Source organism: Callithrix jacchus, chromosome X (assembly GCF_049354715.1).
Source record: "Callithrix jacchus isolate 240 chromosome X, calJac240_pri, whole genome shotgun sequence".
NCBI classification, from domain to species: domain Eukaryota; kingdom Metazoa; phylum Chordata; class Mammalia; order Primates; family Cebidae; genus Callithrix; species Callithrix jacchus.
This window is the reverse complement of record NC_133524.1, coordinates 39073392-39099029: the sequence shown is the minus strand read 5'-3', so window position 1 is coordinate 39099029 and position 25638 is coordinate 39073392. Positions and strand designations below refer to the sequence as shown.

General features: G+C 39.3%; 1 protein-coding gene across 6 annotated transcripts in view; it reads left to right on the top strand.

Moving 5' to 3' along the window:
• RPGR (retinitis pigmentosa GTPase regulator) overlaps positions 1 to 14199 on the top strand; it is a 72866-nt gene extending 58667 nt beyond the window's left edge. For all 6 annotated transcript variants that reach the window (XM_078362747.1, XM_078362746.1, XM_078362749.1 and 3 more), the window contains 3 exons: positions 8280 to 8337; positions 9939 to 10027; positions 13566 to 14199. In XM_078362747.1, coding sequence (XP_078218873.1) covers positions 8280 to 8337; positions 9939 to 10027; positions 13566 to 13748 — 330 coding nt within the window. In that variant the 3' untranslated portion in view covers positions 13749 to 14199. The remainder of the gene's footprint in view (positions 1 to 8279; positions 8338 to 9938; positions 10028 to 13565) is intronic.
• Positions 14200 to 25638: the final 11439 nt, after the last annotated feature.

Below are 25638 nucleotides of genomic sequence, written 5' to 3'. Positions count from 1 at the left end.
AATTCTTCCTAACCATGAACATGGAATGTTTCTCCATCTGTTTGTGTCCTCTCTGATTTCGTTGAGCAGTGGTTTGTAGTTCTCCTTGAAGAGGTCCCTTACGTTCCTTGTGAGTTGTATTCCAAGGTATTTTATTCTTTTTGTAGCAATTGCGAATGGCAGTTCGTTCTTGATTTGGCTTTCTTTAAGTCTGTTATTGGTGTAGACGAATGCTTGTGATTTTTGCACATTGATTTTATATCCTGAGACTTTGCTGAAGTTGCTTATCAGTTTCAGGAGTTTTTGGGCTGAGGCAACGGGGTCTTCTAGGTATACTATCATGTCATCTGCAAATAGAGACAATTTGGCTTCCACCTTTCCTATTTGAATACCCTTTATTTCTTTTTCTTGCCTGATTGCTCTGGCTAGAACTTCCAGTACTATATTGAATAGGAGTGGTGAGAGAGGGCATCCTTGTCTAGTGCCAGATTTCAAAGGGAATGCTTCCAGTTTTTGCCCATTCAGTATGATATTGGCTGTTGGTTTGTCATAAATAGCTTTTATTACTTTGAGATACGTTCCATCGATACCGAGTTTATTGAGGGTTTTTAGCATAAAGGGCTGTTGAATTTTGTCAAATGCCTTCTCTGCGTCAGTTGAGATAATCATGTGGTTTTTGTTTTTGGTTCTGTTTATGTGGTGAATTACGTTGATAGACTTGCGTATGTTGAACCAGCCTTCCATCCCCGGGATGAATCCTACTTGATCATGATGAATAAGTTTTTTGATTTGCTGTTGCAATCGGCTTGCCAATATTTTATTGAAGATTTTTGCATCTATGTTCATCATGGATATTGGCCTGAAGTTTTCTTTTCTCGTTGGGTCTCTGCCGGGTTTTGGTATCAGGATGATGTTGGTCTCATAAAATGATTTGGGAAGGATTCCCTCTTTTTGGATTGTTTGAAATAGTTTTAGAAGGAATGGTACCAGCTCCTCCTTGTGTGTCTGGTAGAATTCGGCTGTGAACCCGTCTGGACCTGGGCTTTTTTTGTGTGGTAGGCTCTTAATTGCTGCCTCAACTTCAGACCTTGTTATTGGTCTATTCATAGTTTCAGCTTCCTCCTGGTTTAGGCTTGGGAGGACACAGGAGTCCAGGAATTTATCCATTTCTTCCAGGTTTACTAGTTTATGTGCATAGAGTTGTTTGTAATATTCTCTGATGATGGTTTGAATTTCTGTGGAATCTGTGGTGATTTCCCCTTTATCATTTTTTACTGCATCTATTTGGTTGTTCTCTCTTTTCATTTTAATCAATCTGGCTAGTGGTCTATTTTGTTGATCTTTTCAAAAAACCAGCTCTTGGATTTATTGATTTTTTGAAGGGTTTTTCGTGTCTCAATCTCCTTCAGCTCAGCTCTGATCTTAGTAATTTCTTGTCTTCTGCTGGGTTTTGAGTTTTTTTGATCTTGCTCCTCTAGCTCTTTCAATTTTGATGATAGGGTGTCAATTTTGGATCTCTCCATTCTCCTCATATGGGCACTTATTGCTATATACTTTCCTCTAGAGACTGCTTTAAATGTGTCCCAGAGGTTCTGGCACGTTGTGTCTTTGTTCTCATTGGTTTCGAAGAACTTCTTTATTTCTGCCTTCTTTTCGTTGTTTACCCAGTCAACATTCAAGAGCCAGTTGTTCAGTTTCCATGAAGCTGTGTGGTTCTGGGTCGGTTTCTGAATTCTGAGTTCTAACTTGATTGCACTATGGTCTGAGAGGCTGTTTGTTATGATTTCAGTTGTTTTGCATTTGTTGAGCAGTGCTTTACTTCCAATTATGTGGTCAATTTTACAGTAGGTGTAATGTGGTGCTGAGAAGAATGTGTATTCTGTGGATTTGGGGTGGAGAGTTCTGTAAATGTCTATCAGGTTTGCTTGCTCCAGGTCTGAGTTCAAGCCCTGGATATCCTTGTTGATTTTCTGTCTGGTTGATCTGTGTAGTATTGACAGTGGAGTGTTAAAGTCTCCCATTATTATTGTGTGGGAGTCTAAGTCCTTTTGTAAGTCATTAAGAACTTGCCTTATGTATCTGGGTGCTCCTGCATTGGGTCCATATATGTTTAGGATCGTTAGCTCTTCTTGTTGTATTGATCCTTTTACCATTCTGTAATGGCCTTCTTTGTCTCTTTTGATCTTTGTTGCTTTAAAGTCTATTTTATCAGAGATGAGAATTGCAACTCCTGCTTTTTTTTGCTTTCCATTAGCTTGGTAAATCTTCCTCCATCCCTTTATTTTGAGCCTTTGTGTATCCTTGCATGTGAGATGGGTTTCCTGGATACAGCACACTGATGGGTTTTGGATTTTTATCCAATTTGCCAGTCTGTGTCTTTTGATTGGTGCATTTAGTCCATTTACATTTAGGGTTAATATTGTTATGTGTGAATTGGATACTGCCATTTTGATGCTACGTGGCTGTTTTGCCTGTTAGTTGTTGTAGATTCTTCATTATGTTGAAGCTCTTTAGCATTCAGTGTGATTTTGGAATGGCTGGTACTGGTTGATCCTTTCTATGTGTAGTGCCTCTTTTAGGAGCTCTTGTAAAGCAGGCCTGGTGGTGACAAAATCTCTGAGTACTTGCTTGTTCGCAAAGGATTTTCTTTTTCCTTCACTTCTGAAGCTCAGTTTGGCTGGATATGAAATTCTGGGTTGAAAGTTCTTTTCTTTAAGGATGTTGAATATTGGCCCCCACTCTCTTCTGGCTTGTAGTGTTTCTGCCGAGAGATCTGCTGTGAGTCTGATGGGCTTCCCTTTGTGGGTGACCCGACCTTTCTCTCTGGCTGCCCTTTGTATTCTCTCCTTTATTTCAACCCTGTTGAATCTGACGATTATGTGCCTTGGGGTTGCTCTTCTTGCGGAATATCTTTGTGGTGTTCTCTGTATTTCCTGCAATTGAGTGTTGGCTTGTCTTGCTAGGTGGGGGAAATTTTCCTGGATGATGTCCTGAAGAGTATTTTCCAGCTGGGATTCATTCTCTTCGTCCCCTTCTGGTACACCTATCAAACGTAGGTTAGGTCTTTTCACATAGTCCCACATTTCTTGGAGACTTTGTTCATTCCTTTTTGCGCTTTTTTCTCTGATCTTGGTTTCTCGTTTTATTTCATTGCGTTGGTCTTTGACTTCAGATATTCTTTCTTCTGCTTGGTCAATTCGGCTATTGAAACTTGTGTTTGCTTCGCGAAGTTCTCGTATTGTGTTTTTCAGCTCCTTTAATTCATTCATATTCCTCTCTAAGTTATCCATTCTTGTTATCATTTCCTCGAATCTTTTTTCAAATCTTTTTTCAAGGTTCTTAGTTTCTTTGCATTGATTTAATACATGATCTTTTAGCTCACAAAAGTTTCTCATTATCCATCTTCTGAAGTCTAATTCCGTCATTTCGTCACAGTCATTCTCCGTCCAGCTTTGTTTCCTTGCTGGTGAGGAGTTTTGGTCCTTTCTAGGAGGCGAGGTGTTCTGGTTTCGGGTGTTTTCCTCCTTTTTGCTCTGGTTTCTTCCCATCTTTGTGAATTTGTCTGCTGGTCGTCTGCGTAGTTGCTGACTTTTCGATTGGGTCTCTGAGTGGACACTCAGAATGTTGATGATGAAGTATTTCTGTTGCTTGGTTTTCCTTCTACCAGTCTAGCCCCTTCGCTGTACGACTGCTGAGGTCCGCTCCAGACCCTGCTTGTCTGGGGTGCACCTCTAGCAGCTGTGGCACAGCGAGGGATGCTACCAGTTTCTTTTTCTGCTATCTTTGTCCCAGGATGATGCCTGCCTAATGTCAGTCTTTTGGATATAGAGGGGTCAGGGAGCTGCTTGAGGAGACAGTTTGTACTTTATAGGGGCTTAATTGCTGAGCTGTGCGCTCTGTTGTTCATTCAGGGCTGTTAGGCTGCTATGTTTGATTCTGCTGCAACAGAGCTCATTAAAAAACCGTTTTTTTTTTTTTTCTCAAATGCTCTGTGTTGAGGGGTTTGGGCTTTATTTTTGGATGTTCGATGAGGTGTCCTGCCCAGCTAGAAGGCAGATTAGCCACTGTTTGGCTGCCAAGGCTCCGCCCTGCTGTTGTGTGATTCGCCCTGTTTCTGCAGGCTCTGCTGTGGTCTCCGCCACGCCCTGCGGCGTAGTCTCTTCATTGTAGCGTGTTGCCTCAGCAACGGCAGGCTGCATCAGCAGTGGGCGTGTATCTCAGTAGGGACGGGTTGCCTCGGCAACGGCTGGCTGCCTCAGCAGTGGGCGTGTATCTCAGTTGGGGCGGGTTGCCTCGGCAACGGCTGGCTGCGTCAGCAGTGGGCGTGAATCTCAGTTGGGGCTGGTTGCCTCGGTAGTGGTGGACGCCCCTCCCCCACAAAGCGTCCCGGACCGTCTGCTCGGGATAGTTTGAAATCGCGGTTTTGTTCGTCCCGGACCGTCTGCTCGGGATAGTTTGAACTCGCGGTTTTGTTCGTCCCACTGGGTATCCCAAACGATTTGTCCCTGCAATCCCCTGGGCTGGGCTACTGTCCAAGTCTTGTTCAGTCTCAAGTCCAGCCCTCTCAAGTCTCAGGTTGCCGGTTCAACAGGGCACCCGGACAAGCGCGCCCTGTGGGGATTGCTGGGTAGGGCCGGCCCCCGGCGCCCCAGCTGCCTGGCGTCCCGTGTCTTTTTATACTTGGGAGTTTCCCCGTTCTGTGGGCAACAAAGATCAGTTTGGAAATGCAGCTCTGACTCACCGTTTGCGGATTCAACGCGAGCTCCAATCCTGGGTTGTTCTCACAGCGCCATCTTGAGTCCTCCCCCCGGGTTTTGACTTTTTATCCAGTTTGCCAGTCTGTGTCTTTTGATTGGGGCATTTAGTCCATTTACATTTAAGGTTAATATTGTTATGTGTGAATTTGATCATCCCATTTTGATGCTAGCTGGATATTTTGCCCATTAGTTGACAAATTTTCTTCATTGTGTTGATGGTCTTTACCATTCGGTACATTTTTGTGGCTGGTACTGGTTGTTTCTTTCCTTGTTTAGTGCTTCTTTCAGGAGCTCTTGTAAGACAGGCCTGGTGGTGATGAAATCTCTTAGCAATTGCTTGTCCATAAAGGATTTTCTTTCTCCTTCGCTTATGAAGCTCAGTTTGGTTGGATATGAAATTCTAGGTTGAAAGTTCTTTTCTTTAAGGATATTTAATATTGGCCCACACTCTCTTCTGTCTTGTAGGGTTTCTGCCGAGAGATCCACTGAGTCTGATGGGCTTTCCTTTGTGGGTAACCCAACCTTTTTCTCTTGCTGCCCTTAGCATTTTTTCCTTCATTTCAACCCTGGTGAATCTGATGATTATGTACCTTGGGGTTGCTCTTGAGGAATATCTTTGTGGTGTTCTCTGTATTTCCTGGACTTGAATGTTGGCCTGCCTTGCTAGGTTGGGGAAGTTCTCCTGGATAATATCCTGAAGAGTATTTTCCAGCTTGGATTCATTCTCTCCATTACATTCAGGTACACCTATCAAATGTAGACTTGGTCTTTTCACATAATCCCATATTTCTTGGAGGCTTTGTTTATTTCTTTTCATTCTTTTTTCTCTATTCTTGCCTTCTTGCTTTATTTCATTGAATTGATCTACAGTCTCTGATATCCTTTCTTCTGCTTGGTCAATTCAGCTATTGAAACTTGTGTATGCTTTGCAGAGTTCTCGTGCTGTGTTTTTCAGCTCCATCAAGTTACTTATATTCTTGTCTAAGCTGTTTATTCTAGTTAGCATCTCATCTAACCTTTTTTCTAGGTTCTTAGTTTCTTTGCATTGGGTTATCACATGTTCTTTTGTTCTGAGAAGTTTGTTATTACCCACCTTCTGAAGCCTGTTTCTGTCAATTCATCAGAATCATTCTCCATCCATCTTTGATCCCTAGCTGGTGAGTTATGATCCCTTGGAGGAGGAGAGGCATTCTGGTTTTTGGTGCTTTCATCCTTTTTGCGCTGGTTTCTTCCCATCTTAGTGGTTTTATCTACCTGTGGTCTTTGTAGTTGGTGACTTTCGGATGGGGTCTCTGAGTCGATGTCCTTTTTTGTTGGTGTTGAAGCTATTTCTTTCTGCTTCTTAGTTTTTCTTCTAACAGTCAGGCCCCTCTGCTGCAGGACTGCTGGAGGTCTACTCCAGACCCCTGTCGCCTGAGGATCACTGGCAGGGGCTGCAGAACAGCAAGGGTTGCCACCAGTTTCTTCTTCTGTTATGCTCATCCCAGAAGGGTACCCGCCAGATGTTGGCCCGAGCTCTCCTTTATTAGATGTCTCTTTGGGTATATGGGGAGTTGCTTGAGGAGACAGTTTGTTCCTTATAGAAGCTCAGGTGTTATGTTGGGAGCTCTGCTATTCTGTGCAGAGCTGCTGGGCAGGTACCTTTAAGTCTGCTGCAGCTGAACTCATGACTGCCTCTTTTCCCAGGTGCTTTGTCCCAGGAAGGTCTGCTTTATTTATAAGTTCCTGTCGTGCTGCTGCCTTTTTTCATAGATGCCCTGCCCCACATGGTGTAGTCTAGTCACAGCCTGCCAGCAGAGGTGTTGCTGAGCTGCTGCAGGCTCTGCCCAGCTGCTGTGTGATCTGCCTCGGTAGTGGCGGACTGCTTCAGTAGTGGGGGACACCCTTCTCCCCACTGAGCTGGACAGTCCTAGGTCTAGCTGCGCTTGCTGTGAGACTCTCAATCCAGAACGTTTCAGATTTCTTGTTTTGTGGGGGTGGTACCTACCGAGCCCGATCGCCTGGTTCCCCATCTCAGCCCCCTCCCTTTCAGTTGAATGTGTGGCTCTGTCTTCCAGGCGTTCCAGGTGCCAGTCGAAATGGCTGCCCAGACTTGTGTGAGTTTCTGTGCACTGACCCAGCAGTGGCTGTAACTGTCGCGCTGAAAACTCATGGCGCTTTACAGCCCAGGAATCTCCTGGTATGTGGGCAGTGACAACTTGTTTGGAAATGTGGTGAGCACTCACCCTCTGCGCTGTTCTAGCTGGGAACTGCACTCTGGAGCTGTTCCTATTTGGCCATCTTGGATCACCCTCTAGCACACTTTCTAGAATGCTGCTTGGTAGCATTCTGCTTCCTACATGAGTGGAAGTAGAGTGGTCTGGGCCAGGATAGTACACTGTTGGGAAATTAACAAGAAGTTCAGCACCTGGTCCTTGAAATGCTGAAAGTGCAGTTAGGAGCCCTGGCACTGGTGGCAGAAATGGGGTGTGTATGTGTATGCACATTTGCTTATGTTTAGATGTGTGAATGAATGAAAGCTGGTCACAGCAGTATTTGAAGTTGTGATCAGTTCTTCAAAGATGCAGTCGAGACAAAAGTATATATAGAAGGAATAGGAGAAGATATCACTAAGGAAGCAAAAATCACCTTGAAAGTGGGGCTAGAGATGTCCAAAACATAATCTCTTCCATTGGCAGTTTTGACTGAGAATGACCTTGCTAGGAGATAGTTGGTAGGTTTGAAATCTTTCATTTGCTAACACTACTCTGGATTAACTTCTGAAGTATGGAATTCTGCAACCCAAACTGCATGACATTGTACTGATTCATTTTTGTTTTCAATTTTTGAACCTCTTATGCAGAACACTGAGTTAGTCATACCTTCTAGTTGATGAAACACTCATCATTGGTCTGTGCAAGGCTCTTCTCATGTAAATGTATTCCCTTTTAGCTCCATTCCCCTTCCCTATTTTCCCAACATAGATAACCAGTGAAACATACTTGTCGTTTTATTTGAATGTGAACTTGTAAAACATGTTTTGTGTACATACATTTTTAATTTACAAATTGATATTTTGCTAAAGGTCATTGTATTCCTTGGTTCTTTCTTTTTCCAAGACTCCTTCCTCTTACTAGGAAAAAGAATATTCTAGCAGTTATTATTTTCTTTCAGAAGGAGAAAATGGTTCTGTTTATAGGGAACGTTGATGAGTTCAGGTCAGGGTGGTCTTTAAGATTCTTTAACATAGAAATCATTCAATACTAATTTGACACTGTAAAATGTTGAGACAAGTCATATGCCGATTAGTGTTCATGAATCTTTGGGGAGAATTCTTGAATCATACAGGTTTTTTAATGACACAATTTTAAGCTAGGAGGACATTTGCAATCAGTGAGCATCTAAGGCTCCTCATTTTACAAGAGCTCAGCAAAGTGAAATAATTGTCACATGTTTATGTCATTAGCTAAAGGAAGACTCTGGAACATGCTTAAAGATTCAGACTAAGTTTTCTAGACCAGCACAAAACTATTTGTTGTTATATTGCTTTATTATTGTTTGTAGAAAGAAAAAGTCAACCTAGAGAAACGGGCCATTTGTGAATACAATGAAAACCCAAAAGGTATGAGCACGTTTGATAACATACATATATACATACATGCATACGTATATATGCCATAATTAGGTAAGTATAAGCTGACATATCTTTTAATAGTTTTTACTGTCACATGATCCTCATAAAAAGCTATGAAATATGTGATACAGGCTTATATATAACCACCACAGCTGTTCTTATATATATATATAACCACCACAGCTTCTTCACATATAAATATTTGCATTATTCATTGCTGCTTACGTGTTAACAATTTTTTTTTTTTGAGACAGTTTTGCCCTTGTTGCCTAGGCTGGAGTGCAATGGTACAATCTTGGCTCATTGTAACCTCTGCCTCCCCAGTTCAAGTGATTCTTCTGCCTCAGCCTCCTGAGTAGCTGGGATTACAGGTATCTGCCACTATGCCTGGCTAATTTTTGTATTTTTAGTAGGGATGGGCTTTCACCACGTTGGCCAAGCTGGTCTCAAACCCCTGACCTCAAGTGATCTGCCCGCCTTCACCTCCCAAAATGCTGGGATTACAGGTGTGAGCCACTGCACCTGGCTGGTGTTAAGGAATTTAAGTAGCCCTTTTACTACCTTTTTTCTCTCTATTTGATCAATATTATTAAATCAAGCTTTTGCCCCAGATTCCTATTTATATTTCTAGTGAGCACTGCCAGACTCCATTGCCTAACCAAGTTGGGACAACTGGGCTGGCCTAAAGCCACACTGGTCACCCAATTATTCCCTCCCAGGGGCCCAGACCTGAGTCTTTGATCTTACTGTAGACACTGAAGAGAAGTTCTTTCCTAAGCCCACCTATTAGTATCAGAAAACAGGTGCTGTGGAATAGGGGAGACTGTGATTGCTCTTGAAATCTACATAATCTAGACCCAGATCATCTGTGTTTCTGCAGTATGACTTCCACATTGTTTCCACACCATCACACTGCAGTATGCATTTTACTGTGTTCTCATAAAAAACTATCTGTAATACTGGATATCAGATCTAAACTTAAGCTGAGGAAAGAATACTTTCCTTCATCCTGTTCCTTTTAACTTCTGCCACAAGAGTAGTATGTTTTAGAATATTTTAGGCTAGTGTTAAAAAAAATGTCACCTCTAAGTCTTCTTAACATATAGCCTAAAGTGCTACAAAGAAATTAAATATAAGCTTTAAGGAGTTGATTATATAAAATTAAAACAATGAATATGCCTTACAAGTATACTTTAAAGATAATAATTCAGATATAGAACATGTGGATTAATTTGAAACACCAAAAAATAGAATGTCTGTTTGAGTACAAAGAATGTAATCATAACTAGGTTAATTTTTAAAGTAATTTGTATTTTACAGAAGTGTTCTGTAACATTTGCTGTTAGCTTTGTAGCAGTATTTGGATATTGGTCATCTAAACAATGACAGTTTTGGTGAGATCATTCTGGGCTTTTCACTTTAACTCAACTTTTCAGGAAATATGCAGTGTAGATACTGTCCACTACTCCAGTGCTGAGCCCTTTTAGTATTGTCCCACAACTCAGGGTTCATAGAGTTTCACTGAGAGCATCAGGTCTTTTCTTTTTCCTATTAGTTAAAAGTAGTATTTCTGAATTATCCAATTGTAGGAAACATGCTTGATCATGCCAAAAGCCGTTCATTAGAAATCCTAGGAAATAAAGGATCAACACCAAGCAAAGACATGAAAAAAATGAAGGTAAGTGAAATGAATTATCCTTTTTAATGCTAAGACCAAAGTATTGAATTGTTCCTTTTACTTTTCATATGGTGATTCACACAATTTAACTCTCTTAATATGAGTTTTTATGGCCCGAAAACCTGAAGAATTTCAGGTGATGCTGCATTTTTTTTTTTTTTGAAACGGGGTTTTGTTCTTGTTACCCAGGCTGCAGTGCAATGGCACGATCTCGGCTCACTGCAGCCTCTGCCTCCTGGGTTCAAGCAATTCTCTTGCCTCAGCCTCCTGAGATGCTGGGACTACAGGCGTGCGCCACCATGCCCAGCTAATTTTTGTATTTTTAGTAGAGACTGGGTTTCACCATGTTGACCAGGATGGTCCTGATCTCTTAACCTTGTGATCCACCCGCCTCAGCCTCCCAAAGTGCTGGGATTATAGGCGTGAGCCACTGCGCCCGGCCTTGCATATTTTTAATATAGCCTTTCTTTTGGTTAGCATTGGAATGATGATCTTTTATTCATCCTTTTACTTTAACTTATGCTTTAGATGTGTCTCTTAAAAATGGCCTATACAGCTGGATTTTGTCTTTGACATTTTTAACATATGTACCTAAAATCTAAAGCTCATCAGTCTTCCTATATTTTTCCCAAATAATGCCAGGATCTTAGAATAATTTTCTTGCCTATCACCCCTTCTTTCTTATTTTAAAAGTTGTAGTACCCAGTGTTTAAAATTTTTTAACATCAGAAATCATACGTTATTTGTATTTTTTATACCACTTTTTTACTCAGATGTCCCTTCTGGAATTCTTATTCTTTCTGTAGAAATCTTTTGGAAGTTCCTATTATAGATGTCTGTTGACAATTAAAACTTCTAGTTTCTGTTCACTCAAAAAGATCTGTATTTTACCATAGTTCTTAAATGATAATATGGCTGGTTGACAGCTATTTTCTCTTAGTATCTGCTCCCATTATTGCTGTCTATAATTTTGCTTTAGTATAATTGCTGATAACTTGGTATATAACCTGCCATTTCTCTGTGGCTGCTTTTTAGATTGTCTTTGATGTGTTTCAGTTTACTATGAGATGCTTAAGTATGGATTTTTTTTTTTTTTTTGAGACGGAGTTTCACTTTCGTTGCCCAGGCTGGAGTACAGTGGTGTGATCTTGGCTCATTGTAACCTCTACCTCCTGGGTTCAAGCAATTCTCCTGCCTCAGCCTCCCAAGTAGCTGGGATTACAGGCATGTGCCACCACACCTGACTAATTTTGTATTTTTAGAAGAGACAGAGTTTCACCATGTTGGTCAGGCTTGTCTCAAACTCCTGAACTCAGGTGATCCACCCGCTCAGGCTTCCCAAAGTGCTGGGATTACAGGCCTGAGCCACTGTGCCCAGCAGGTATGCAGTTTTTAATTTTAACTTACTTGGAATTTATTATGACTCTTGAATCTGAGAATTCATGTCATTCATCATATTTTTAAAAATTCTCTTTCATTATATATTTGAATATTTTCTCTTTCCCCTTTCAAATTCTGATATAAAACTTTTTATTTTATGGTACGTGTCTTTTATTGTCACTTTCATGTTCTCCATGTCTAAGTGATATTCTGGGTAATTTCAGGGCTTTCATTAATTTCATAGTTTCTCTTCAGCTGAGACTACTTACTTGGCTATATAACCCACCTATTGAGTTTTAATTTCAGTGATCACATCTTTCACATTTTAAGTGAAGTTGTATTTTTGTTCTTTTTCAAATCAATCTGGTCTTTTAAGTTCAGTGCCTTGTTTTATGCTTAGTTTTTTTTTATTCTAGAACTTTAAGCATGCTAAGTTTATGTTCTGTATTTAGTAATTCCAGTATCATTCTTAGGAGTCTAAATATATGTGTTGCTTTGGCTGACTTGCTAATGGTGATTTGTTTCCATTTGTGTTTTGAAATTTGTATTGTGAGTTCTTGTTTCACTGGGACGTTTTTTGTGGAAATCCTTGAAGGCCTGAGTTAGAGTAAGTCTATCTATAGAGAGTTTTCATTAGCTTCTGTTAGCTCTGGTGTGACTGAAGGACCACTGTAATTTCCTTTCTCAGTTAAGGGTTGACCACAGTGTTTGCAGATAGACTTATATTAAGGGCGTAGTACTTAGAAAGTCCTCACATTATGTAGGGGCCTCAGTTCCAGTTCCCCTCATTTTGTGAGATCAAATTGTTTCAACTTAAAAGTGTAAGTTATGAGTCAGCAGATGCTATTTTAGTTCTTAATCACCTCTGAGACTTTCTGCTCCTTCTTTCTTGTTTGGTCTACAACGATATTTCCCTTAGTTTTTTGGGAGGTTACCTGTACATTATAAAATTCTATTTTTTATACTTCATCAGCATTTCTTGGTATTTTATAGGGGTAGACTTTTTCAAGTTGTGTATTTCCTCACCATAGCAGGGACAGAAGTTCGTCCATTTCAATCCGTAGATCCTTTTTCTAGACTCTTACTTTTTGGATTACCACTTTTTACCCTAGTTTCTCCATTCTTTAAAGCTAGAGGCAAGCTATTATTATTAGCACCATTTTTTATTTCTGGAAGAGCCAAGTTTTCACCTGGTTTTTGTTTCCTGTTTTTTTGTTTTGGCATCTTGTCAAACCCATTATTTGTGTTATCACTCTTCAAGAGTCCTGTTTTCTTTCTGGCTACATTCTCAAAGGGCCTAAATCAAATGAAACGTTTGTCATCTTTCTTGATCTCTTCTGCATGTGGCCCTATTGGCCACTCCCTTCTTGATGTATTTTTCTCTCTTGACTTCTGAACTGCCCAGTTTTCCCAATTTTGTACCTACAAACCTTGGTCCTTGGTGCTAGCTCCTCTTCTGCTTGCCTCTCACTCTGCTCTTTTTGTCTCTTCTTACATTCTCTTTTCTACCTGCCTGGAATCCCTGGATAATTGGGGCTACTTTCATCTCTCACCTATTATCTATATTCTGTGTATCTGTAGCCCTAGCCTCCCTTGAACAGAAGCTCCATATATTTGACTGCCTACTCAGACCCACACACAGGGCTCACACAGCCATCATTTGGTAGCACTAACTTTTTGCTAGAAGTTCTCGCCTACAGGAATGGGGAGGTACATCATCCTACTTCAGAATATTACAATACAAATTCACTGTAGCTACCATACACTCAGAATGACAGACATGTCCTGAAAATGACCCCTCCTGGATACATTTAAAAATTACAATAGGTAATATTCTAGTTTTTATGTATTTTCCTCTTATAACTTAACAAAGTAAAACATTAAATTTGTTCTTTGAAGGAAAAGATAATATATCACCAAGGTGTTGATTGTGTTGAATATTAGACCCTGAAAGGTCTTGTTTTCGGGTGGAATCCTGACTGCATTTTGGTGAAAGGAAAAATACTAACAGATGCTAAGAATATACCATAGTACATGTAGCACCCCATAAGAGATGATGAAATCATGTTCATGCTTGTTGAAAATGATAAGCCCTAAATACTGTTAAGTGAATATTTCATTTATGGAAATGAATATTTTGTGTGTGGTTTTTTCCTAGCTTTTTCTATTCAAAAGGGTGCCCTTGAACAGGGAGCCGCTCCCAGATATAAAACCCATAGAAGATCAAATCATTTTTAAAAGCAGTAATAAAGATGACGACCAGAACCATGTGAATGAGAATCATCAGAATATTCCATCAGCAAACACAGAGAGAAGATCAAAATCCTGTACAATACTCTAAATATATATTTATGTTTTCACATCACCAAGCACACTGTCATTTATACTTGAAAAACCTTATAACTTATGAAGGAAAGTTTCTGATAGTAGTCTTTTAAAGATATAAGTTAATATGTTTTATTTGATCTCAATCAGTGTGACCAGTTTTGATATTTATTTATGCTAATATTTTTGACATGTCATTTCAAAATATGCGTATCTCAAATTCTCCTTCAAGTGTTGTGGCCTTAAGTGTTCAGTGTTGCAATAAAAAGTATATTTTTATATGTGGAAAATTGAAATAAGATATTTCTTGGTTTTTACTAAACAATTTTACTTCTTTATAATTTTATAAGGCAGTCTTTGTAACCTCATGACACTGTAACAGTTTTCGATGTATTTGCACTTTTCACAAAGCGGAGGTAAAATTGTTTATAATGAACATATTTTAATAAACTGTATCTGGTCAGTTCCATTCTTAAAATTAATGAGTATTAATAAAATTTGGAGGTTCTTGGCATTATCAATTCACAAAATGGGGGCAAAAAGTATAATTTTAAAATACAGAAGTATGCAAAATGTATTTACCCCTGAGTAAAAAAATTTCAGTGCAACTGTGTACATGGTACATCTGTGGAAAACTGAGCACAGAAGTTTCTTTGCTTCACACTCCTTTCTTCAGAGAAGTGACTTGTCATGAAAACGTTGCAGATTATGTGGTATCATCTGGAGTGTTTGACCATGCCACAGATCACCATCATAGGAGAGATGAACATAGCTAAGCTTGCTCATTTCGACTGTCTGTGGCACTGACAGTAGTAACCACGTTTGGTTCAGTCACACAGTGCTCTGCCACAAAGAATAGGAAGGATAAAGCTGCTAAGTCTTGTGTCAGTCCATTTTTGTGTTGCTATAAGGAAATACCTGAGGCTGGGTAATTTATAAAGAAAAGAGGTTTAACTGACTCATGGTTCTGTAGGCTGTACAGGAAGCTTAGTGGCATCTGCTCTGCTTCTGGTGAGGCTTCAGTTAGCTTTTACTCATGGAAGAAAGCAAAGCAGGAGCAGGCATGTCACATGGCAGGTGGAAGAGGAAGCAAGAGAGGAGGTGCCACATTCTTTTAACCAGTCAGATGTCACATGAACTCTAAGTGAGAACTCACTCATTATGGGGGAGGAAAGCACCAAGACATTCATGAGGGATCTGCTCCCATGACCTAAATACCTCCTACCAGGCCCCACCTCCAATGTTGGGGATTACATTTCAAGGTGACATTTAGAGGAAACAAACATCCAAACCATATCAGGTCTACTTTGATAGAAACATTGTTTGTCTATGCTATCAGGTACTACTTACTCAGTAGAGCCGACTGTCTTCATTTTCCCCCTTCTAGCTTGTAAATAAAACATTTTATTCTTCATTCACAGTGACCATTGCCTCATTTGAACAAAAGAAACTTCATCTTTGCATTTCATGCACAGGGGTTGTAAGGATGTTAGTTCAGAATATATGTGATTTTGAAATCTTAATAGTCTGTGTAAATGTTACATTTAGTAGAATTTTTATTTTATTAAAGGTAAATATAATAAAAAGTGGCTATTGCAATGATGGTACGATATTGCAAAAATACTAAAATATAAACTATAGGAATCAAGTGGAAGTAAAGCTCATAGGTGGTAGTAACATACGCCAATAGTGGTAGGTAGAAATCTAAGATGACCCCCAAGGTTCTCACCTGCTCTGAATAATCCCTTCCTCATGAATGTGGGTTGGACCAGTGAATATGATGGCATGTCACATCCTTGCTTAGATTACATTATATGGAAAAGATAAAAGATTTTGCAAATGTAATTAAAATTTCTTGTCAGTTGACTTGAAATTAAGCAAAAAAGAGATAATCCTAAATAGCCATGACCTAATCAGAGAGCCATTTCTAAGAGACTCTAAAATCTGACATGGTAAGAAGCCAGAGAGATTCAAAACAGCAGAGATGCTCACCTGTTGGGCTTGAAGAAGCCAGCTGTCATATTTATGGAGAGGGCCATGTGCCAGGAAATGGTGGACAGCCTTTAGCATCCGAAAGCTTCAGTCCTACAACTGCAAGAAACAATTCTGCTAGCATCCAGTGAGCCTGGAAGAGGAACCTGAACCTCAGATTGGAACACAGCCCTGGCTGGCACCTTGGTTACAGCCTTCCAAGACCCTGAGCAGAGGACCCAGTGGAGCAGTACTCAGACCACTGACCCATAAAAACTGTGAGATAATAAATACACGTAGTATTAGTCCACTAAATTTATGGTAATTTGTTATGCATCAGTAAAAACTCGTAGTACTTGTATTATGGGAGAGAACCTGTCTGTATGGTGGATTTCCTCATCAAAGCCAGCAAGCAAGAGTCAACAGAGTGCTAATTTTAGATTACATGATCATGAAAGTAACATCCATCTTTGCCAAATTCTGCTGGCTAGAAACAAGTCACAAGTCCCACCCACACTCGAAGTGAAGGGATAGCACAAGGGCATGAATACCAGAAGGCAAGGATCATGAAGACCATCTTAGCACCTCCCCACTGTACTGGTCATTTGGCTGGTCATTCAAAAGGAGAAGAGGGCAGCTTAGAGACCAAGGAAATCAAATAGCTTATTTCCAAAGAAAGGATTAAGTCAAAACACTTGGAGGAGGCACATGAGACAAACCTGACCAGGCAGATGAAGTATCCCCGCTTTGTTAGAGGTCTCAAAACAATTTATACTTTGTGGAAAATCATCAACACCAAGAGACAATTTTAATAATAAGGGTAAATACTTTTCTAAAAACCACTGTAAAAACATATCAGCCATCTGCCCTTGGGCTTTGAATACTTGTATTATATTTCTTTTCTAAATTGAGTTCCCTGTCTGGCATTTACATAGAATACTTATCAAGTACCTGCTATATGCCAGATGTTATGCCAGAAACTAAGAAAACAGAAAGTTACATGTAAGTGAAATTAAGAAAATGGGATGTGACTGATTATCAGTAGGAGATATAGCAATTTGAAAGCCTATTTTCTAAGTGAATAGAAAGGAGATTAACAGACACTAAACTTAAAAAACAAAAATACTATATCTGAGAACTCTAAAAACACAGAAGAGATAACTGATAGAATTGAATATAATTATCAATTTATATTAGTTTCAAAAATAAATGGAGCTGCATTTATTTTATTAGTAAATGCAGCTTAACTTATTTATTTATTTATCTATCTCTCTCTCTATTTATTTAAGACAGGGTCACAAATAAACTCTGTCACCCAGGCTGGAGTGCAGTGGTATGATCTTGGCTCACTGCAACCTCTATCTCCCTGGCTCAAGTGATCCTCCCACCTCAGCATCCAAAGTAGCTGGGATTACAGGTACATGCTACCATGAGCAACTAATTTCTGTATTTTTTTGGTAGAGATGGTGTTCGCCATGTTGCCCAGACTAGTCTTGAACTCCTGGACTCAAGCAATCTGCCCGCCTGGACCTCCCAAAGGGCTGGGATTACAGGTGTGAGCCACCACACCTGGCTGCCCTTACTGATAACTTTATAGCTTTACAAAAAATTAAATGATTTCTTCTAATCCTGAAACTACTTGCAATTGTTATCTTTTCTATTCATTCCTTTCTCCTCTCTATAATGATATTACTTTAGATTTTCTTTTTGACCTTAATGGGACCTGAAAAATAGAATCCGTTGACTTGGGTATTAGGGAGTCATTGACATTGTTCAGATATATTATGGATCAAATGTTAGATATTAATTTTTTAAATATCAGCAGTGATAATATTTTTAGGTCTTATAAAAGAGCAGGCAAATCCATATCAAAACATTTAAGATAAAAGAAAATTAAGAAAATGTAATTTTGAAAGGTGCTTTTATATATACTAGTTTCCCAGGGCTGCCTTAACAAAGTACTACAAACTGGGTGGCTTAAAAAGCAGATCTGTGTTGCCTCACAGTTCTGGAGGCCAGAAGTCTGAAGTCACGGTGTTGGCAGAGATGCTCCCCCTGAAGGCACAACGGAAGGGTCTGTCCCAAATCTCTCTCCTAACTTCTGGTAGTCTCAGGCAGTCTATGGCTTGTAGATGTATCACTGGAGTCTTTTGTCTTCATACCATCTTCCTTCTGTGTGTATTTGTGTCCACATTTCCCCTTTTTATAAGGATACCAGTTGTGATGGATTAGAACCCACCCTAATTATTCCTTTTAACTTGATTATCTCTCTAAAGACCCTGTTTCCAAATAAGATTACATTCAGAGTCACTGGGAGTTAGGAATTCAACATATCTTTTTTGGGGGGACAAAATTCAACCCATATCAGTGCTTCAGTTTGACAGTTACACATCATACCAGGAAAACCCTTCAGTTGTTTATAGTGTCTAGTCTCTTAAATCTCAGATTTTAAGCAGGAAATGAGAGTTAAAGAATTGACTAGAAAAGTGATCATTCTACTAAGGTAATTGAAGTTTCCTGTTGCATACAGATGCATACTAAGCCTTCTTTGGAGTGTGGGGAGTCAGGATAATGAGGTAGTTAGCAACTGTATTAAACAGTGAAGTAAGATGTTTCTGTTGGAAGAAGCTACAGTAAAGTTCAGAGACAGCGGACAGACCTGATAAGCAGTCCCTCTAACAATGGTCATAGAGGACTACTTTGGCATAGTGTTACTATACAATACTAATCACCGAAAACATCAGGAAATGTTATCCTAACTCTGAAAATATTCACTAAGACTACAACATGAAAGCTTATCTGGCCATGGCAAGCTGCATTCCCAAATAGTTCCACTTCTATTTTCATCTGGTATGTATGTTATATATATTATAACAGATGAGATGTCTTAAGTAGCAGTGGGCTAGAGAACTGTATCTAAGGAATGTGTAAGTGACAATAAGATACTTTTTTTTTTAACTTAAAAAAGATCTTATTGGCCAGGCACGGTGACTCATACTTGTAATCCCAGCACTTTGGGAGGCCGAGGCGGGTGGATCACCTGAGGTCAGGAGTTCAAGACCAGCCTGACCAACATGGAGAAACCCGTCTCTACTAAAAAATGCATAATTAGCCAGGCATGGTGGCGCATGCCTGTAATACCAGCTACTTGGGAGGCTGAGGCAGACAATTGCTTGTACCCAGGAGGTGGAGGTTCTGGTGAGCCAAGATTTCATCATTGCATTCCAGCCTGGGCAACAAGAGTGAAATTCTGTCTTAAAAAAAAAGAAAAGGAAAAGAAAAAAAAGAAAGATCTTATCTGGTTCAGTGGTAAACATCTTTTCCAAGGTGAACAACTTTTTAATATTCTAGAAAATCTTTTGAGGTTTAGAAGCAGTCTGTCCAAGTAATTTGTTCAGAACTTGTTAAAATAGTAGAATGCTACTTTTAAAGTTTTTACAGAATTTTCCCTGTGGACACAAAGGTTATTACAACAGAAAAGTTTTCTATTGTAATGTTTTTAGCCTATAATTACTTAAAAATCATTAAAATTCTGTGCATATGAACTTTTACTTTATATTTATAGGTAACATATTTTCCAACTTGCAATCAGATTTATATTGACTCCTTAATTACAGTTGTTTAATTTACTGCACATATAGCAATTAAGAATTAGAAAAGTAATATAAAAGCTTAATCCAATTGGAGACAACTTTAAGCAAAAGATGGATGTATAAGTTGATGTCCTCAGTAATTACTAGATATAAGACTTTAGAAATTAAAGATAGAAAATTTAAATATGAAACTTGTTTATTTAAAATTAATCTGTTGTGGTTTTTAAAAACTTTTTATTATGAAATATTTCAAATATACAAAAAAGTATAATAAATACCCATGAAACCATCACATAGATTGTCCACTTATACTTTGCCGTGTTTGCTTTGTAGTTTAGCTAGACATCCTGACATTCCAACCCTAAATATATCAGGATGCATTTCAACAAATGACATTTTGTGCATTTTCCTGTGTAGCTACAATGCTTGTATCTTGCATAACAAATTTAGCAATAATTTTCTAATGTCAACTGCTATCCAATCTTATATTCACATCTTCCTTGCTCTTCTCAAAATGTCTTTTACAAGCTGGTTCATTTAAAAGAAATCAGTCAAGGTCCATGCACTGCATTGGTTTGTTAGTCTTTTAAGTCTCTTTCAATCTAGAAGAGTTCTCTCCCCATATGTTTTTTTTTTTTTCATATCATTGCACAAATGGGAACAGTTGTCTTGTAAAATGTAATCATGCATTTAAAAGCAAGTCTCTAGATTTCTAGTAATTCGCAGTAAATGGTTCAGACCGTCTTACCACTGGGAACAGACAGAAAAGTTGAATGAAAGTGTATATATTAAAACAAATTTGAAAGTATCAGAATGCTATCAGGACAGTAAAGAATTATGAAGCCCGGCTCACCTGAGGTCAGGAGTTTGAGGCCAGCCTGGCCAACATGGTAAAACCCCGTCCCTACTAAAAATACAAAAAAATTAGCCAGGTGTGGTGGTGTGTACCTGTAATCCCAGCTAATCAGGAGGCTGAGGCAGGAGAATTACTTGAACTCAGGAGGTGAAGGTTACAGTGAGCCAAGATTGAGCCACTGCACTCCAGCCTGGGTAACAGACAGAGACTCCATCTTAAAAAAAAAAAAAAGTCAAAATTTGGGAGAGGAATGAAGCCAAAATGCCTGGCACATGGGGCTGCTTTTCACCAAGAGGTATTGGTTGTTTCTAAAATTTCATATTTTCAAGGAATTAATACAAAAGATTGAGGATTTTAGTAGAAAAATGGAAGCTGTGAAAAAATAAGCAATTTTAAATTCTAGAACTAAATACAAGCAGTAAAATTAGGACATCAATGTGTGGAATTACTGATACATTGATGGAAAGAAAGTAAACTGAAATAGTACAGAAGAAAATATGATGCGAGAGAAAAAGCAACATACAAAAGATAGTTGTTGAGACATTTGTAGTAGTATGACAAGGTCAAATATATGTGTAATTAGACTCCCAAAAAGAGAAGAGGGAATGGAACAAAAGCAATAGTTGAAGAAAAATTTCTGAGAACTTTTCACAGCCCAAAGACTCAAGAGGCACTAAAAATTCCAAGCAAGAAATAGATAAAACAACGCCAACTCAATTCATAATAAAATTACTTAACACATGTATTGGAGTGTGACTGCATTGTTGATGTTCATTGACAACTTTTAAGCCTACCCCTTCCTGTTTCCCTCTGCCCTACATCTGGGCAAGCTGATAAGAAACCCCCGGTGCTCCCTCCTTTGGTAGTAGCTGGAAGTTCAAAACATTCAAGCCTCAGTCTGCATGTGGGAACCTTTATCCCAGCCCCACCCCTCAACTACCATAAAAATCCCAAGCCAGTCTGCTTTCTCTATTTTCTCAGGCTATTTTTCAACCAGTTTAGGATGTGTGAATGCCTGCTTTCCCCAGTAAGACTCATTATGCATGTAATAAACATTTTCATACCTTCTGGATGTGTAGGACACCATCATAAGTAAATCTTGTGTTGAGGAGAAGGTCCATGTCAACTCTGTAGGTGACCACAGCACCACCAAACATAAAAATATTGAAAGCTATCAGGAAGAAGGGCATATTGAAAGGAACACTATGAAGACATAACTGACTTCTCGGCAGAAACTGTGAAAGCCAAAAGGTAATGTAATTATTTTTTAATGTAATGAAAGAAAACAGGCCAGGTGTGGGGGCTCATGCCTGTAATCCTAACACTTTGGGAGGCCGAAGCAGGAGGATCACTTGAGCCCAGGAGTTTGAGACAAGCCTGGGTAACATGGGAAAAACCCATCTCTACAAAAAAATACGAAAACTAGCCAGATGTGGTGCTGTGCTTTTGTAGTCCCAGTTACTTTGGAGGCTGAGGTGAGAGGATTGCTTGGGCCTGGGAGATCAAGGCCACAGTGAGCCAAGATCATGCCATGCACTCCAGCCTGACCAAGAGAGTGAGACCCTGTCTTAAAAAAAATAAAAAATAAAAAACCTGCCAAATTATAATTCCAGATCCAGAAATGTATGTAGAGACATTTTAAAACAAAAGGTGATATTTCAAAGGGATACCTGCACCCCCAAGTTTATTGCAGCACTATTTACACTAGCAAAGATATGAAATCAACATAAATATTTAGTAACAGATAGATGGAGTGTGGTGTACATATGCACAAAGTAATATTATTCATCCACCAAAAAGGATAAGATCCTGTTATTTGCAGCAAAATGGATAGAACTGGAGGTCATTATGTTAAGTGAAATAAGCTAGGCACAGAAAGACAAATTTCACATATTCTCACTCATATGTGGGGGCTAAAAATGTTGATTTCATAGAGATAGAAAGTAGAAAGAGGCTGGGACAGGTGCATGGAAAGAGAATGAAGAGAGGTTGGTTAATGGGTACAAACATGTAAGATGTACAAACATGTAGATAGAAGGAACTTCTAATGTTCAATTGTAGAGTAGGGTGACTATATAATTAACAACAATGTATTGGATGTTTCAGTATCATTAGAAGACAGGACTTGAAATGTTTCCAATACATAGAAATGATAAATACTTAAGGTGATAGATGCCTTAAATCTGACTTGATCATTGCACATTCTAAGCATGTAATAAAATACCACATGTATCTCATAAATATGTACAAATATGTATCAATAAAACATTTAAAGACAAAAGGTGATATTTGAAACTTGCGGTCTCACGTTAAAGTAATATTAGATGTTTCAGTTCCTTTAAGGCAGTATTACTCAACCAGGGAGATTTTCCCTCTCCTCACCCCAGTGGACATTTGACAATATCTGGGGACATATTTGGTTGTCACAACTTCGGGTTGGGTGGTGGGGAGGAGAATGCTACTGGCATGTAGTGAGTAGAGGACAGCAACACTATATCCTACAATGCACAGGATAATCTGAAAACAAAATAATTTTCCATTCCAAAGTGTTAATATTACCTGTTAAAGAACCCCTGCCCTTAGGGAGAACGATCCAAGATGGCCAATCGCTAACATCTCAGGATTGCAGCTCTCAGTGGAAGCGCAGAGAGCTAGAGGACGCCACACTTCAGACAAATTCTGGTCGCTCACGGAGCAGAAGATCCCCAGTGGAGGAGTCATGGGTCGCCAGCGTGACTCTTGTGGCTGGCGCAGCGGTTTCGCTGGCACCTCGGTGCGGCAGCTCTCGGAGCGGAGTAAACAGGGCTGGCTTCCCTTCCGACCGAGGTTTGGAGGAGCCACATGGGTCCCCAGCACGACTCCTGAGGCTGGTGCAGCAGCTGTGATGGCACCTCGGCGCAGCAGCTCTCAGTGCAGAGTAAACGAGACTGGTTCCCCTTCTGACCAAGGTTTGGAGCCCGGGAAGGCAGAGTCACCTATTACGGACACAAGAAGGAAGCCAGACAGGAGAATCCTGGGGAGAAAAGCACCATCAGTCTTAACGCTGCTGTTCTGGCCCTGGGAACTAACAACTTGGACGTCCACTTAAGAGACCTAATCTGAAAGTTGGTGATTTCAAAAACGACAGGAGGATAAATTTACAATGATGGGAAGAAACCAGCGTAAAAATGCTGAGAATACTCAAAATCAGAATGCTTCTCCCTCTAAAGATGATCACAGTTCCACATCAACAATGGAACAAGGCTTGATGGAGAACAAGCGCATCCCAATAACAGAATCCCGCTTCAGAGAATGGATAATAAGAAACTTCTGTGAGTTAAAAGAATATGTTGTAGCCCAACGTAAAGAAACTAAGAACTTTGAAAAAAGGTTTGATGAAATCCTATTGAGAATAGACAACTTAGAGAGGAATATAAGTGAATTAATGGAACTGAAGAATACAATACAGGAACTCTGAGAAGTATGCACAGGTTTAAACACTCGAATTGTTCAAGCAGAAGAAAGGATATCACAGGTCAAAGTCCAACTTAATGAAATAAAACAAGAAGACAAGATTAGAGAAAAAAGGTTAAAAAGGAATGAGCAAAGTCTCCAAGAAATGTGGGACTATGTGAAAAGACCAAATTTACGTTTGATAGGTGTACCTGAATGCAACGGAGAGAATGAATCCAAGCTGGAAAATACCCTTCAGGATATTATTCAGGAAAATTTTCCTAAACTAGCAAAGCAGGTCAATATTCAACCTCAGGTAATACAGAGAACACCACAAAGATATTCCTCAAGAAGAGCAACCCCAAGGCACATAATCGTTAGATTCACCAGGGTTGAAACGAAGGAGAAAATACTAAGGGCAGCCAGAGAGAAAGGTCAGGTTACCCACAAAGGCAAGCCTATCAGACTTACAGCAGATCCCTCAGCAGAAACTCTACAAGCCAGAAGAGAGTGGGGGCCAATAGTCAACATCCTCAAAGAACAGAACCTTCAGCCCAGAATTTCATATCCAGCCAAACTAAGCTTCACAACTGAAGGAAAAATAAAATCTTTTATGAACAAGCAAGTACTCAGAGAATTTATTACCAACAGGCCTGCTTTACAAGAGCTTCTAAAAGAAGCATTACACACAGAAAGAAACAACCAGTATTAGCCTTTCTAAAAATATACCAAAAAGTAAAGAGCACCAACATAAAGAAGAATTTACATCAACAAAAGGATAAAACTGCCAGTCAACATCAAATGGCAGTAACCCTAAATTTAAATAGACTAAATCCCCCAATCAAAAGACACAACCAAAACCCAACGGCATGTTACATCCAGACCTGTTTCACATGCAAGGATAGACAAAGACTCAAAACAAAGGGATGGAGAAAGATTTACCAACCAAATGGAGAGCAAAAATAAATAAATAAATAAATAAATAAATAAAAAGCAGGAGTTGCAATTCTCGTATCGGATAAAATAGATTTTAAAGCAACAAAGATATAGTGGTAAAAGGATCAATGCAACAACAAGAGCTAACGATCCTAACACCCAGATACATAGAAATTTAGATTCAATGAAACAGAAAATTAATAAGGATATCAAGGACTTGAACTCAGATCCGGAACAAGTAAACTTAATAAATATTTATAGAGCTCTCCACTTCAAATATACAAAATACACATTCTTGTCAATACCACATCACACCTACTCATAGGTTTAAATAAAACATTGATTGGCCATAATTAATACACTTTTTATTTCAGAATAAAGCAATATTTCCATTCACCCTCCCTCTTTCTCTTCCTCTTTCTTCCTCTCCTTTACTCATTTTTTATTCTTTCCTTCTCTCAAGAAAAAGAAAAAAAAATCAACTTGTAAACCTCTAGATCCAGGTCAGCAATGTCTCTCTCATTGCTTGATTTCCTTCCTTCCCTTCCCTCTCTCCCTCTCTCCCTCCCTCCCCCTTCCTCCCTTCCTTCCTTCATCCCTTCCTTCCTCCCTCCCTTCCTCCTTCTCTCCCTTCCTGCCTTCCTCCCTAAAAAAATAAAAAATAAAAATAAATAAAAAAAAGAACCCCTGCCCTCAAGAAAGGAAAACTTAGGTTCACACAAAATCTTGTATTCAAATATTTTGTAGAAGCTCTATTCATAATTTCCAACACCTGCAAACAACATAAATATCCTTCAATACTAATTGGAAAAGCAAACGATATTAGGTCTATAATGAAATGCTACTCAGCCTTAAAAAGAAATAAATTCTTGATATCTGCAGCAACTTGAATAAATCTCAAAAGCATTATGCAAAGAAGCCAGTCTTGACAGTTTGCCCACCGTATGATTTAATTTCTGTGACAGTCTCAAAAGCACAAAACTGTTAACGATGGATAACAGATCAGTGGTTTCTAGGGTTTAAGGGTGTGACTTCAAATGGATATTATGAAGTAGCGTTTTGAAATGATGGAATGGTTTGTGTCCTAACATTTGTGCTACAGCATGCAACTGTGTGTA